The 15291-nt window shown below is 39.2% G+C and overlaps 1 protein-coding gene across 1 annotated transcript; it reads left to right on the forward strand.

Moving 5' to 3' along the window:
- The first annotated feature begins 10307 nt into the window (after positions 1–10307).
- Positions 10308–10814, forward strand: LOC138366406 (uncharacterized). Its single transcript, XM_069327452.1, has one exon. The coding sequence runs from the start codon at positions 10308–10310 to the stop codon at positions 10812–10814; it is 507 nt and encodes a 168-aa protein (XP_069183553.1).
- The last annotated feature ends 4477 nt before the right edge of the window (positions 10815–15291 follow it).

Consider the following 15291-nt stretch of genomic DNA (forward strand, 5'->3'; position numbering starts at 1 on the left):
TGATTAGGAGATGCGTGCAAGATTAAGAATTGTATTTTCTCTGTAAACAAATATGGATTTAGTAAAGCCATGCTTGATAAGCTTATTCAATATTTGGGAAACAATTAAGCTGACCAAACTAATGTGGTGGGCAGTTTGTCTCCGACGATTATCAGAAAACATTCAACAATCTCGCATAGAAATCAGAGAGATTATAGGTCAGGAATTATAGGACTGATTATAGAGTGAATATAGGCTACTTGGACAGGGCGTCACGAGGGTTGAGACTATAGAAGACATGTCCAGGATGACTCCAACAGCGGTATTGGGTGAAAGGGAGACCATTTATCAGGAAAGTGATACTCTAATTGCCTTCAGGAACTTTGACTTATAATGCTTCAGAATGCTAAATGCATATTACGTAAAAATCGCTCTTTTTAGTTTGATTTGTGACTGTAGTTTGATTCTCTTATGTGTGATCTTAATTACATTAACATTTGGAGGGAGCGTTCACATACACACACACACACACACACACACACGCACACATACACACACACACACACACACACACACAACACATAGATTGGCAGTTGAGAGACGGAACCAAAGAGCCGAAGCTCAACTCCCCGCAAGCACAAATAGGTGAGTACACACACATGCAAATGCACTACATTCCACAAACTAGTTTCATGTATTCAAATACAAATGAGAATTCCATTTGTTATCCATGAAGAATTGAAGATGTATCGGGTGTGCTTTGGGCGAAGGTGTGTGGGCAGGCTTGCGGGGGTGTGGTCGAGTGCGGGCTGGGGGACGGGGAGAGAGAGAGGGCGTGCGGGTGGTGCTTGGAGTGGAGGGGGGTGGTGCAGGGCGTGGCGGGGAGGTGCAGGGCGTGGGGCATGAGGAATCAATAATGAGACAGAGGCAGGAAGAGACGCTTGCTTGGGGAGGGGGAGAGGGTGGAAGGTATGTCCGCTCGAGCAAGCCACAAGGTAGAGGGCGGGAGGAATGGAGAAAGGAAGGGAGAAAGGAAAGGAAGGAGGAAGTGAGAGAGTAGAAGGGAGGGACTGAGAGATGAAGGGGGTTGGCTGGCTACTTCGACAAGTCCAAACTGGTGCATATATATATGTGCAAACAGCAATGTGGTAATTGAAATTATTTAAAAAAAGCACTCACATACAGGCTCTCTCTCTCACACACACACACACACATACACACACACACACACACACACACACACACACACACACACACACACACACACATACACACACACACACACACACACACACACATTGATAGGGTAGATAAAGACAGTCTATTTAACACAAGGGCAACACGCACAAGGGGACACAGGTGGAAACTGAGTGCCCAAATGAGCCACAGAGATATTAAAAAGAACTTTTTTAGTGTCAGAGTGGTTGACAAATGGAATGCATTAGGGGGTGATGTGGTGGAGGCTGACTCCATACACAGTTTCATATGTAGATATGACAGAGCCCGATAGGCTCAGGAATCTGTACACCTGTTGATTGACGGTTGAGAGGCGGGACCAAAGAGCCAGAGCTCAACCCCCGCAAACACAACTAGGTGAGTACAACTATGTGAGTACACACACAGGGGGGCCGGTAGCTGAGTGGTCAGCGCTCTGGACTCGTAGTCCAGCGATCCAGGGTTCGATTCCTGGAGCCAGCGAAAACAGATGAGCAGAGTTTCTTTCACCCTGAGGCCCCTGTTACCTAGCAATAAATAGGTACCTGGGAGTTAGACTGCTGTTACGGGCTGCTTCCTGGGATTACGACCTCCAAATGCTGTCAATTAAGCAACGACCCCTTGTGTGTGTGTGTGTGTGTGTGTGTGTGTGTGTGTGTGTGTGTGTGTGTGTGTGTGTGTGTGTGTGTGTGTGTGTGTGTGTGTATGTGTGTGTGTCAGCACATTAATGTTTGATAATAATAATAGGGAAATCTTGCTTCATGAAGATTATATAAGATAGTTCTGACTGAACTATTTGAAACATTTCATTATGTGGACTCGGTCACTGGATGAATCCACACTCAGATGTGGAACTGAACTTGACATGACAGGCACGTCACCAAGTTCTACTGGCAGAGGGAAAAACACGGAATTCCGGGCTCATCTCGAAACAAACTTCGTGATTAACTTTAGATCGAACTCCTTCCGAAGACATTATTGGCTACGATATCAGAAATGTTTTCAATAAGTTCCAGTGAACAACAGTGCAGAGTCCGCTTCACCATCTTGCTAAACCTCATCGCTGAAGCCCATACGAAATTAAGGGATACAAACTGTTTCACATTTGTATACAAGTTAAATGGCGGGACAAGTGTTAGCAATTTGTCTAAGCTAACTCAAATTTATGAGCTAACTATTGCTCTTAAAGCTCTAGATAAACTTCCAAAATCTCGAAATTAACTCTCAAAGTTCCTAGATGCCTTTTAAAGCACACAGATAACTCCTAAATCCATAAGTTAACTCCGTAAGCTCTGCAATTATTTGCCTCTAGCCCTATCTGAATCTCGCACTCACAGAAACTCACCCAGTCTGCATCTCTCACTCTCTGCCACTCGTTCTTTCTGCATCTCGCCCTCTCCTGCACTCGCTCTTTCTGCATCACCCACTCTCAGACACTCGTGTTCTCTGCCACTTACCTTTTGTGTCTTTCTACATTTCACGCTCTCTTTCTCTTTTAGTAACTTTGCAGACTCGTCTATACAGGCTTGTGTTCAAATGCTTGTAAAGCAAACATACTAATTCATGATAGTAAAATTAAAATATTATTTATAGTAATTTAAAATAATTATAAATATATTTACAATTATTTAATAATATAATAAAATAGCAGCAAATAATATTGATAATATTTGTTATTTATAATAATGCTAATAATAATAGTTATTAATAATAACGATAATAATAATAATTTTATTAATAATAATAATAATAATGAAATAAAGTAGTAATTTAATAACAAAATTATATGATAATATATATTATTATTTTTATTTATTTTTATTAATTAAGTTGAATATGACTACTATCCAGAAATACAGAACATAAACCGATGAGTAAGTGAAATGCGGCGGGCTATTACCGTAGATTTACAGCTCATTATAACATAATTAATACATATGAATCTAGGATACTCAGTGCTTTAGCGGGAATTGAGTACAGTTGAAAACTAACTGGAGGAGAAGAGTCATTGCAGGAAGAGAAAATTTACCAGGGCTTGGCCAAGCTGCTTGACTGACATTGACTGACTTGACTTATCGACGGTTTAGGAAGAACGGTGATGCAGAATTCGTTCTTCATTTTTGTTATTTCTTCTTTTTTCATAGATTTACATTCTTGATGATGTTCACATCGGCTTCATTATTGTTTTTCCTTATCTCCTTCTTAAGAGTTTTGCTTCTCTTAGTTATGTTGTTAGTGTCGCTGTCTCACGTGTTATAATCTTGGACGATGATAGTACTTGCTAACCTGTTACAACAGGTTACAACATGAAGCTGAACTAGACCCCATATCTGTTAAGACATTATTGATCCAAACGCTTAGGTCTGAAAGGAAAGAAATAGCTGACTTCCAAAGGCTTGAACGCACTAGTATAAAAGTTATGATTTGTTTAGATTGGGTTACCGTTACTTGTGGGAGGTAGCAACAGGTGACGAATCTTCCAATGCTGAGAACTCTTGGTGCGAGCTATTTGAGCAGAAACTGGGTCAAGATCTCAAACACTACATTACTAAATGTCTAGTCATTAGACCTTTCAGGCCTGACAGTATGTGCTTTTCAATCAATTTATCAACTCTACTTTTCTTGATGATATCCCTATAATTCATCCGAAAGTTTTCCAGTGCAGACTAATGATGACATGGATCTGTACGACTAACATCTTGTGTGATGAGGATATTTTTTAAGCAACACAAGCTTTTGATCAACTGTGTAAACCTTCATTCAGTCTAGGGTAGCTGCATAAATGCAAATGTATCTAAAAATGATTAGTAAAAAAACGTATCAAAGAGTATATTTTAATGCTTGAATTAATTAATAGAATTAAAAGTTTAACGTAATGAATTATTTTATAATGTACCATATTCATTTTTGGGGGTATGTGTGTGGTTAGGGAAAGGTCCAATGCAGCATCCGATGTACAAGAGAGGAGACTCAATCAATTCTTCCCTTATTTATCATCGCCATTCCATCCCACGCTTCCCACTCCTTCTTTCCTCCCCTCTCCCTATCCTCTTTTCCCCCAGCTCCTCCTTCAATTTCCTCTTCGAGTCCGCCTTTTCTCCATCCCTTCTCCTTTCCACCTCCGCAACTGCTTCTTCTCCCAATCTCAAACACCTGCATTTTCCCCCACCCTCGCTCATCCGTTCCCCCTGCACCTATGCCTGCTTTACCCCACTTCAAATCCTCTATCATTCTCAATCCTCCACTCCTCCTTTTCCTCATCCCCCATCCATAAAAACCACCTTCCCCACTACTCCGCTTTCCCCGCCCCCCACTCCTACACCTCACAACTCCTCCTCTTCCCCATCCTCCACGCCACCTTTCTATCTCACGGCCCTCTACTCAGCCATCCCTTTGGTTTGACGCATTAAAGCAACTTACTGAAAAATAAGATGTTCACGCTAACTAAAGACTCTCCAAACTACGCGCTCCCTGACAACACTCTCAACAATGTCCTTCACTCAGTGGAAACTGTGACCAAACACACCACGCTCCCTTTGTGGCCCCGAGCTCTTGCTAACAACATTATACATCTGGGTAATCGGGCTAAAAATACAACCATATTAGCAACTTATATGTTAACAATAAAAATAAAATGATGAATTAAAGCTGAAAGTATTTCGAAACGCATTTCGAAGGAGTGTCTTTCCTAAAACATTCTGTTTAAACCTCAAATTTACTTTCCTGGAATTTTCTGAAAAGCCAAATAACGTGTAAGTTAAAAAAAATTATATTCATTAACATTATTACATATTTCTCAGATTTTTTCACTAATTAATAAGATATTAAAATGTTTTATACACATAACAAAAATTTTCGACTGGGTTTGTCGCTTTGTAATGTAATTTTATGTTATTAATTATCTAATTTTCACAGAGTGCTATTTATGATCGAGAAGCATCATAAATAAATTTCATGGCATTTTGCATTTTAAAATTTTGTTAAACATCATTAAGATGGAATATTTCCTGTTTTTGTGCTACTCTTGGGAAAACCAGTTGAACAAAAGGCTTCAAACGTACACATGGCTTCAAAGAAAGGTTTCGTAAGGGACACAAAGTGTTTGGTAAAGGTATCCTAAACTATTAAAGGCGTTGAGTAAAGCCTTTTAAACAACAAATGGATTTGAATAAATCCTTCTTCCAGCTACACAAGTTGTTGAATCGGAGGGTTCTAAATAATTCAAGACTAGTCTCATCCCCATGAACACCTCTCCTTATACCTTAAAGGGCAAAATTCAAAAGTCCCTACAAAAACTGCAAAATTCCCTACCATCAGCCACCCGCTTAAGCTTTATTATAACTACTTCAATCACTGCTTTCCGAGCGATCAGTATACCCTAGTACTCGTATTTCCTTTGAGCTGGAGCTGATGTTGCAGACCTCTCTGGTAGTTGAATCTGTGGCTCGCTCTTTGATCTCCAGACTTCTATTTATCGGCCGCTTCTGATAGTGTTTAAGATCTTTTCACTCGGGTTTTGAATTCAGACATCTAAAACAACCGGAAATATATGCGAACTCAACATATTTTCTCTGTGGGATAAGTTTTAAGTCGCAAACAATATGAGAGAGAGAGAGAGAGAGAGAGAGAGAGAGAGAGAGAGAGAGAGAGAGAGAGAGAGAGAGAGAGAGAGAGAGAGAGAGAGAGAGAGAGAGAGAGACAGAGACAGACAGACAGACAGACAGACAGACAGACAGACAGACAGACAGACAGACAGAGACAGACAGAGAGAGAGAGAGAGAGAGAGAGATACAGACAAACAATCAGATAGACAGAATAAAAACACTCATAAACACACACTGTCTTACATGGATTAAATACAAGGAAGACTAGAATTAACCCGACACCCAATCCACTTTGAATTAAGCATCTGCAAGGATGATTGATTACCTTGGAGCAGATATCGAGACCTGTCGTGACACATTGTATTGCGTAATTTAGATAAGAATCTTAGAAGCCACCTGATGACCTCCTTTATCTTCAGTTCCTCATAGCAGCTTCCATCAATCACTTAAAACTAGTCATCGTTATTATCTGACGTGAAAGGCAACATGTGCCCATAGTTATTTCAACCCAGCGCTACTATCTCCATAATTACATCATCTATCTCTCTAAGAATTATCTTTGCCAAGCATTATCAACTCCAGAATCACCTCCACCCAGCACTATTATCCCCGGAAACATCTCCACCCAGCACTATTATCCCCGGAAACATCTCCACCCAGCACTATTTTCTCCGGAAACATCTCCACCCATCACTCTTATCCCCGGAAACATCTCCACCCAGCACTCTTATCCCCGGAAACATCTCCACCCATCACTATTTTCTCCGGAAACATCTCCACCCATCACTCTTATCCCCGGAAACATCTCCACCCAGCACTCTTATCCCCGGAAACATCTCCACCCATCACTATTTTCTCCGGAAACATCTCCACCCATCACTATTATCCCCGGAAACATCTCCACCCAGCACTCTTATCCCCGGAAACATCTCCACCCAGCACTATTTTCTCCGGAAACATCTCCACCCAGCACTATTATCCCCGGAAACATCTCCACCCAGCACTATTATCTCCGGAAACATCTCCACCCAGCACTCTTATCCCCGGAAACATCTCCACCCAGCACTATTTTCTCCGGAAACATCTCCACCCAGCACTATTATCCCCGGAAACATCTCCACCCAGCACTATTATCTCCGGAATCATCATCTTCATTCACTAACTATAATTTCCATTTCCTGCCATCCACATTTTTCGTGTTATATTGTTGGCCTCATTATCCTCCATTCACATGCTATGATGACGCCCTATTCAGAAGTAGTGTAATTGGCTGTCCACGTGCCCTCCCTCCCATCATCATCTCTTATTCAGCGCCGTTCTGCTCCTCTCTACATATGCTCTTTCATCTATTTATACGTTCATCCTGTTTAACGCAATCACGGATAATAGAGGAGAGTCAGCCTCCCTTTTCTTTGACTCTACTTAGAGCACGAGCTTTGAAGTTTATGGGTGATCCTGGGCGGCGGGGGTTCGAATTCCGGTCGGGTCAAAAGTTCATTATAAATATATATATCTTGATATATATCTTTATATCTCAGGGTGTATATATATATACACCCTAAGACATACGTAAAGACATGATGATTCATTTCTGCCTGTAGATAAACCCTTCATATCCCTGTGTGACTGAATGCAGAGTCTAGCATTACTGAGAGACCCGGTGAACGACGGAGTTGACGGCAAGAAAGAGAATAGACAAGGAAAATGGATTGACTGGTCAAGAGATATTCTCCGCCCACTAATGTGGCTGGCCTCTGGACCCGGCTCGGCGTCGTGACCTCGGATGGGTAAAAGTCTTTGATATGTTTCGAAACTTGAAATCGGAACATTGTTAGGTATTTAATGTGATACTCAGTGAGTATGGGTTTGTTTGGTTGTGTTTGGATGAGTCCTGTATGTGGATTACGTGTATGAGGTTTAGGGTCAATCAGCCCTTCATCGTAGTGACTAGTAGCTAGACTAGTAGTAGCCAGAACTCAGCGGTTGAAATTTTAACACTAGAAAGACAACGAGCACCATTCCTTAGCCGTAAATAATTCGATATAGACCAGTCAGTCGTAAATAAATCGAGGAAACATACAACATAAATAGTTAAAATTAAGTTGGTAAAAGCTTTAGAAAGTAAAGTGCAACTGGATATTTATTTTCCTGACACTGGGAGATAAAAAAAAATGATTGTCAATGTAATTAGTCTTATTATATATTTTTTTTAATATGCAAGGATAAGAGCATTTCTTTTTCATTGTTTCCACTGAATTACGCAAGCAATGAGAGCTTATTATCATTTAAGCTGTACTGTGTGAGTACAAATATGATATGCGAAACAATAGCATCGCTGAAAGGTATATAAACAATATTTATAGTATCGTTGTATAGTTGGTGCCACCTTTGGTTGCGTTTGAAGGGACCCTTGGCCTCGATGAAGAGGATATGTAGCATTCGGGGAGCCTTATACAACACCCGCGTACACTTACATATTATGATATATGAGAGTGCATATCATAGCACTCTCATGCATATATATATATATATATATATATATATATATATATATATATATATATATATATATATATATATATATATATATATATATATATATATATATATATATTCGCAAACGACATCTTAACAATAGTAATAATAAACAATAATAAATATTATATATGTACCAAATAAAGCAAAATAGTACACTACAAACAAACAGTACAAAGTTTCAGTACAAACAGGGAGATTCAAGAAGATAAAACTTATTTTAAGCCGTAGGTATGACTTAATCATTTAAGTCTGTAAACGTTAAACGTGTTTAATAAAAGATGAAAAAGTAAATGTTAGAAGAGAGGTAGAGAGAATAGAAAGGAAGAGAGAGACAATGAGAAAGAGAGAGGGGCGAAGACAGAGAGCAAGGAAGAGAGAGGCAAAGAGAAAGAGTATTGCGCTCGTGGGGGACAAAGTTCTTGCACATGAAAGGGAACCTAGATATGCTTTATTCGGTTCTAAATATACAAAGTGAACTAGCAACCTCGTAAAAATGCACTAAGTATCTTCAAGCCCGAGGTAAAGATTCCATGATCCAACCAGACTAAACTCAGGCCACCACAGAGGTTATACCAACGGAAATCCGGAACCGCTATCCACCATAAACTTGTACTGGAAAGCTCTCTCAACAAGGCATCTTTTTAGCATTAATCATATAACCACTAAATTTTCTACATATAAATAACCCTTCAAGAATTCATGTCAAAGTCTTTTCTCGCCTTTATTGATGAATTTATTAATTCCATGTTAATTCTAGCTCTCCATACTAAACTCAAACCTTTAACATTATCAACTTACTTGGAGTTCCCTATCCGTACGACTTCAACCTATTCTAGAAAATTTTATACTAGCAAACCAAATCCGTTAACATAAGAAAATTTAACTGTCGCTCTGACATACGATTTCATACCCTTCTAGTTCAGTGACGATTCCAACAATTGGCTGTCACGGAAACTAATTCATTGCTCTTACATTTAAATATTCACGATAATAAGTATTTATTCCTAGGATCGTGTTCCCTTTTAAGTCATATTGTGGCCTAGTTTTGTAATTCTTCGATAATGATAATGAGTGCTTTATACGGTACCTGATACTGCATGGAGAGAAATTCAACTAACCTTTATCTTTTTAAACGTGCTGCGCTGCGAACAGTTATTATTCACTAAACATTGTTTACTCAGACCAAACGCTCGATCTGCCACAACGAACAAAATCAAACATCCTAACCGAACTAGAAACGAACTAACCTGAGCTAACTACCTAACCTAAGCAGTCGATGTATATCAAAACGGGAAGTTTTGTGAGCCGCTACCTTTTTATAGCACGTTGTATTTGGTACCATAATTACCATAACGACGCATTAGTTACGAGGGGCGGGTTGAAAACCGCCAGCCCTCTTAATAAGATCGCACCCTACCACTTCTCCCGTTAAATGAAGAGATATTGGCGTTTTAGGCTAGACAATCCAGTAACTTAAAGTTGTTGGACACCAGCCAATCACGTTCACCCTTATTCCGTCACGCCACTAGCTCCCTAGTGTTATTCTCGGTTAAAATTGGGAAGTTTTACTAATTATACGAATCTCCATTTTTGCCACCATGACCAATAACAATATAACTGACTAACACACTGATGCCAATGCCATAAAAAAGTTTTATGTTCTTATATATTACAATTAGGAAAGCACAATATGAAAAGGAAAAGTGTGAACACGGTCATATGTGGAATAACTGGGTACAGAGAGCAGAAAATAGCGCATGGAGGCGGTTGTATAGCACCATTTTGTCAGAGAGAAAGAGAGAGGGGGAGAAGGAGAGAGAGAGAGAGAGAGAGAGAGAGAGAGAGAGAGAGAGAGAGAGAGAGAGAGAGAGAGAGAGAGAGAGAGAGAGAGAGAGAGAGAGAGAGAGAGAGAGAGAGAGAGAACTTGTGTGATGAATAGCTTAGAAGCGTCGGCATCTGTTCGCGAGCTGAATGAATAGACATCAATTTAAAGTTGTTGCTGCTGCTGCTTCTGCTGTTGCTGTTGTTGTTCTTGTTTCTGCTTCTTCTGCTGCTGCTTCTGCTACTGCTGCAGATGTTGTTGCTGCTGTGGCTGCTGCGGCTGCTGCTGATGATGATAATGGTGGTACTGCTGCTGATGTTTCTGCCATTGCTGCTGCTATTGCTGCTGCTTATGGTGCTCCTAATGCTGCTGATATTGCTCCTAATGCTGCTGATATTGCTCCTAATGCTGTTGATATTGCTCCTAATGCTGTTGATAGCAACAACATACTGCTGTTACTTATGCTGCTCCTATCTGCTGCTGCTGCTGCTGCTATTGTCGTTACTTCTTCTGATATTGCTGTTTCTGCTGCTGAAATTGCTTGTGCTTCTGATAAAGATAAAGTTGCTGCTACTGCCGCTGCTGATGATAATGACGAAGATGCTGCTGACGCTGGTTGTCCAGAAAAAAGTTCAAACATTCAGCGAGTATCATAAAGTTCAAATAGAGGTTTCCTTTCTTAACATAACTCTAGGTTAAGAAAGGAGACTGTTCACTCCAGAACAAAGAAAGCGCACAGCATGATTGAGCTAAGAAAGGTCATATAATATTTACAGAAGGTCTGTTTGTGTTCCTAAATTAGTGAGAAAACGAGAGGTCTCCAGAGAGGGATTTACTGAGCGTTTTTAATTATGCAAATTACCCAGAAATATTCAAGCTGAACTTGCACATAATTTTAATCAGGCGTAGGCTCCTCCTTCTCCTGTATTACCTGACAGAGTTGGATATTGTGACCCAAGATTAATGTTATTAGGTAAGTTTTACAGAACTTTTGTTTGGAGAAGTTGATAGCTGCCAGTCAATTCAGGTGGTTTTCTTTCAGTCACGTCAGTTGGTTCTCTCTCAGTCACGTCAGTTGGTTCTCTTTCAGTCACGTGATGCACCCGGCACTACGACAATCACGTGGCACACTTGGAACTCCTTCAGTCACGTGGTTCACTAAGAATTCTCACAGAAAATGTCCAAAGATTTGCAACAAGGCTCGTTCCTGAGCTGAAGGGCGTAAGCTACGTTGTTTTTTACATGGACAAGACCAAATCGTTAAAAATGTGACGTACTATGAAAAATTAAAGCATACTAATAAGTACGTTTTCTATTCATCGTCTTTGATAAATTATGTGAGTTGGATTCGCATGCTTCTGGTTAGGCAAAAGAGTTATAAAATAGACAAGGAAGCAGTGTTCAGAGGTAGGAACATATGGAAACTTGAGACACAACTAAGTCACAGAGACGTCAGAAAGAACTTTGTCAGCGTTGGAGTCGTCAGTAAATGGAATGAGTTAGACGACGAAGACTTTCAGCTAACAAAATACACATGATTATAAATGCGATACTAAAAACGTGAGAAAAACATTCCTGACATTAAACTTTAAACGTCGGAGAGGCAGAGCTAGCATCTTCCTGCACGCACATCCAGGCGACTTAATCTAAGCGAGTACACGCCTGCACTCGCCATAATATCGTGTCTCCGTTATTGTGCAATACAGAGAGCACACACTAATATTACCCGTCGCTCCCCACGCCTCAATATCCACACGGCAATATCACCTCACTCTCTCTCTTGCCTCACAATTCCTCTACGTCAATACCAACCAGCGTCATCATCCTGTTTGTCCTTGGCAAATTGACACAAACTTTGGCATGTGTACCAACGCTATTCTGAATATTTTCCGTTTTACTCCCGATACGGCAATTTTTACACCACTTGGCTCAGCTAAGAGTGTGGGAGACTAGCTGCGTTCGGATCCTCGATCCAGATTATGGAAATGGCTTGTAAGGCTTTGCTGTTCCGAAAATGTTTAAAAAGGGCCGTTCAAATATGCCCATCGACTGAGTAGTAGTTGAACAGGGTAGTTGGATTTCCTAGATAATTGCTTACAAAAGTTTATTCTGTCTCTTAGACTTTGATTCTTCCTTTTTGGAATTATATATTATATTTTAATAGCATTTAGTGTTGTTTTGCAAAAGATTCCTTATAATATTTAACGTATTCACACCACACAAGAAGCTCATCACCTCTATTTTGCATTTTTATAAGTAATATCGCGGTAGGATCAAGACATTGCACGTTCTAAAGGATACCTCTCTCGAGTCTTCCTTTACACAAGAATCCATGAGAGAATGTTTACAAATTTGTGGGAATCTTACTCAGTGCCAAGAGTCGCTGTGGAAAGACGAACTAACAACACCGAGGGTTCTATCAACAACTTTTTTCAATCGTTTCCTTCTTATCTCCTTTCCTTTCTCTTTCTCAATATCATTCCCTCTCTAATCTTCTCTCCCCATTTCCTTCATTCCCTCTCCCTTCTTTCTCTTCCTCTATCTCCTCTCTCCTCATCATTCCCTTCTTCTCCCTCTCTACGTATGACAAAAGAGCCGAGCCTCTCCTTGCATACTGAAGGCGTCAACCATCTGTTTTATACATAAAGGCAAAACGATCTGAGTTGTGCAATAAAGTTTACTCTTTATTTATAAAGAAAATTACACACGCATAAATAGTTCCGCTAAAGAGAAGTGTCCATGGTTAAGATGCCTAAAAGATACTTGTACAAGAGGTACCAGGGGGCTAAGATGGGGTATAGGAAGATAATGGTACAAGAGGTACCAGGGGGTTAAGATGGGGTATAGGAAGATAATGGTACAAGAGGTACCAGGGGGTTAAGATGGGGGTACAGGATGATAGTGGTACAAGAGGTACCAGAGGGGTAAGATGGAGTACAGGACAATACTAATGCAAGAGTTACTAGGGGTTAATCAGAAGTACAAAAAATACAGGTACAAAAGGTACCAAAAGACCAGGTGTTTATCTGATGGTCAGAACTGGTAGAAAATAGTCATTAATATTGCTTGGTGTGATAACACATGGTAGTTTCTCAATTAATCATTATTTTACTTCTTTTTTCAATACTCAATCCTAGCTTAGGTACAGTTAATTGTTTTTGATCAGTTAACAATTATTAGTTTACTGAATTATATAGAGAACAAAACCCAAGATGTCAGATGATTACAAATTCTTGAAGCACTCCACATACAAGTAGAACAACCTACCATAAATACTGAAATTACGGAACTATTCACTCTACTCACCCTGAGAGTAAGAACAAGACCAGAACATCAAGATGCCAACATAGAAGACACTGCTCGACAAACAGGGGCCCATTACGCTTGATTAATCTTTGTATGTACCCTATTTAACCTTCAGATCCTTAGCTTCTTTTATCTTTCATGTCTACCCAATATATATATATATATATATATATATATATATATATATATATATATATATATATATATATATATATATATATATATATATATATATATATATGTGTGTGTGTGTGTATATCGCGAAAATAAACACGTGATTAAGAATGTGACAATGTCAGACCACGGAGGAAAAATGAAACAGGAAATTTCCTTAAGTACTTTCGTATATTAAATACATCTTTAGAAGGTCAAGGAAGAAGGTCCTCATTAACTCACCCTTCTGAAGATGTATTTAATATACGAAAGTACTTAAGGAAATTTCCTGTTTCATTTTTCCTCCGTGGTCTGACATTGTCATATATATATATATATATATATATATATATATATATATATATATATATATATATATATATATATATATATATATATATATATATATATATATACAGAGAGAGAGAGAGAGAGAGGGAGAGAGAGAGAGAGAGAGAGAGAGAGAGAGAGAGAGAGAGAGAGAGAGAGAGAGAGAGAGAGAGAGAGAGAGAGAGAGAGAGAGAGAGAGAGAGAGAGGGAGAGGGAGAGGGTACCACCTCTGGTTATTATTATACCTATATACCACCACGTATTATAGTGTGAATGTATATATTATACATATACATTCACACTATAATAATACCAGCGCTGAAAGTCACACAGTTGGCTGAATTATTTATAATGTATACCAGCGGATCGAAAATAATTATTTGTATCTTCCAAAATAATATTTATTTCTAGAGATAAGCAATGCACTAACTATTCGTCGGCAAATACTAACGAAATCCGGGAAATTCAAAAAATGCTGGAATTAACAACATAGCAAAATATTCCGGTTTTCAAAGGGACTTGTTTACCTAGCCCAACCCTGGTCATCATATTTAGGGAGATATTAACAGGGAAAATTTTTATCTCAATTTTTACCCCATAAATTTTAAAAACTTTTAATTTCAATATATATCTGAGTGGTTTATAAATATCTGACTGCCAAGTAAAATTTTTTACTATTTTTCTTTTCATTTTTAACACAAAATCTCGATGTAAAAACTGTCCTGTTCATAAGCCCAAGTAAACATTTAGATTTAAAAAGCAAAATTACATCAAATTATGTCCTGTGTTCATATGAATATCATTGCACGAGTCTCTCTCTCTCTCTCTTTTCTTACTTATTACAAGAACTATCGCAACTCTTTTGCCTAAAATACATTTTCCCGCCTCAGAGGACTTCTCCGCCCAAGTCATCCATGATGAAATAAATCTGTTCATTTCAAACGTCACTCGATGGTTATGTAACTTTTGAGGCAGACAACTTGGTGCATTACTCTTGACGTTCCAATAAATTGGGCTCTGACCGCGTTCATTCTTTGCGAAACAAAAACTGTATGATAAATGGTAACTTTTTGACTCACACAGTCATGAATGGAAGAACATAGGTGAGGATCAGTGGGGAGAACATTGTATAGGATTGAAGATAAGAACATTGGTGAGGGATTAGGGTAAGAACATGGGAGAACAGAGTTCACCGTCTCACTTTTCCAAGTCAGCCGCCGATGTTCCTTTGAGATAAAAATATCAGCATCACCTGTTCATATTCCTTTGATCTCTTTCTCATTGCGTACCAAGAGTGTAATCATATTCGAGGAATTGGTGTTGAAACCCAGCCTCCAAGCCACG

This window comes from Procambarus clarkii, chromosome 2 (assembly GCF_040958095.1).
Source record: "Procambarus clarkii isolate CNS0578487 chromosome 2, FALCON_Pclarkii_2.0, whole genome shotgun sequence".
In the NCBI taxonomy this organism is placed as follows: Eukaryota; Metazoa; Arthropoda; class Malacostraca; order Decapoda; family Cambaridae; genus Procambarus; species Procambarus clarkii.

What these genes read in the sequence shown, in the direction of transcription:
- LOC138366406 (XM_069327452.1), top strand. Translation starts at nt 10,308, where the DNA reads ATGAATAGACATCAATTTAAAGTTGTTGCTGCTGCTGCTTCTGCTGTT.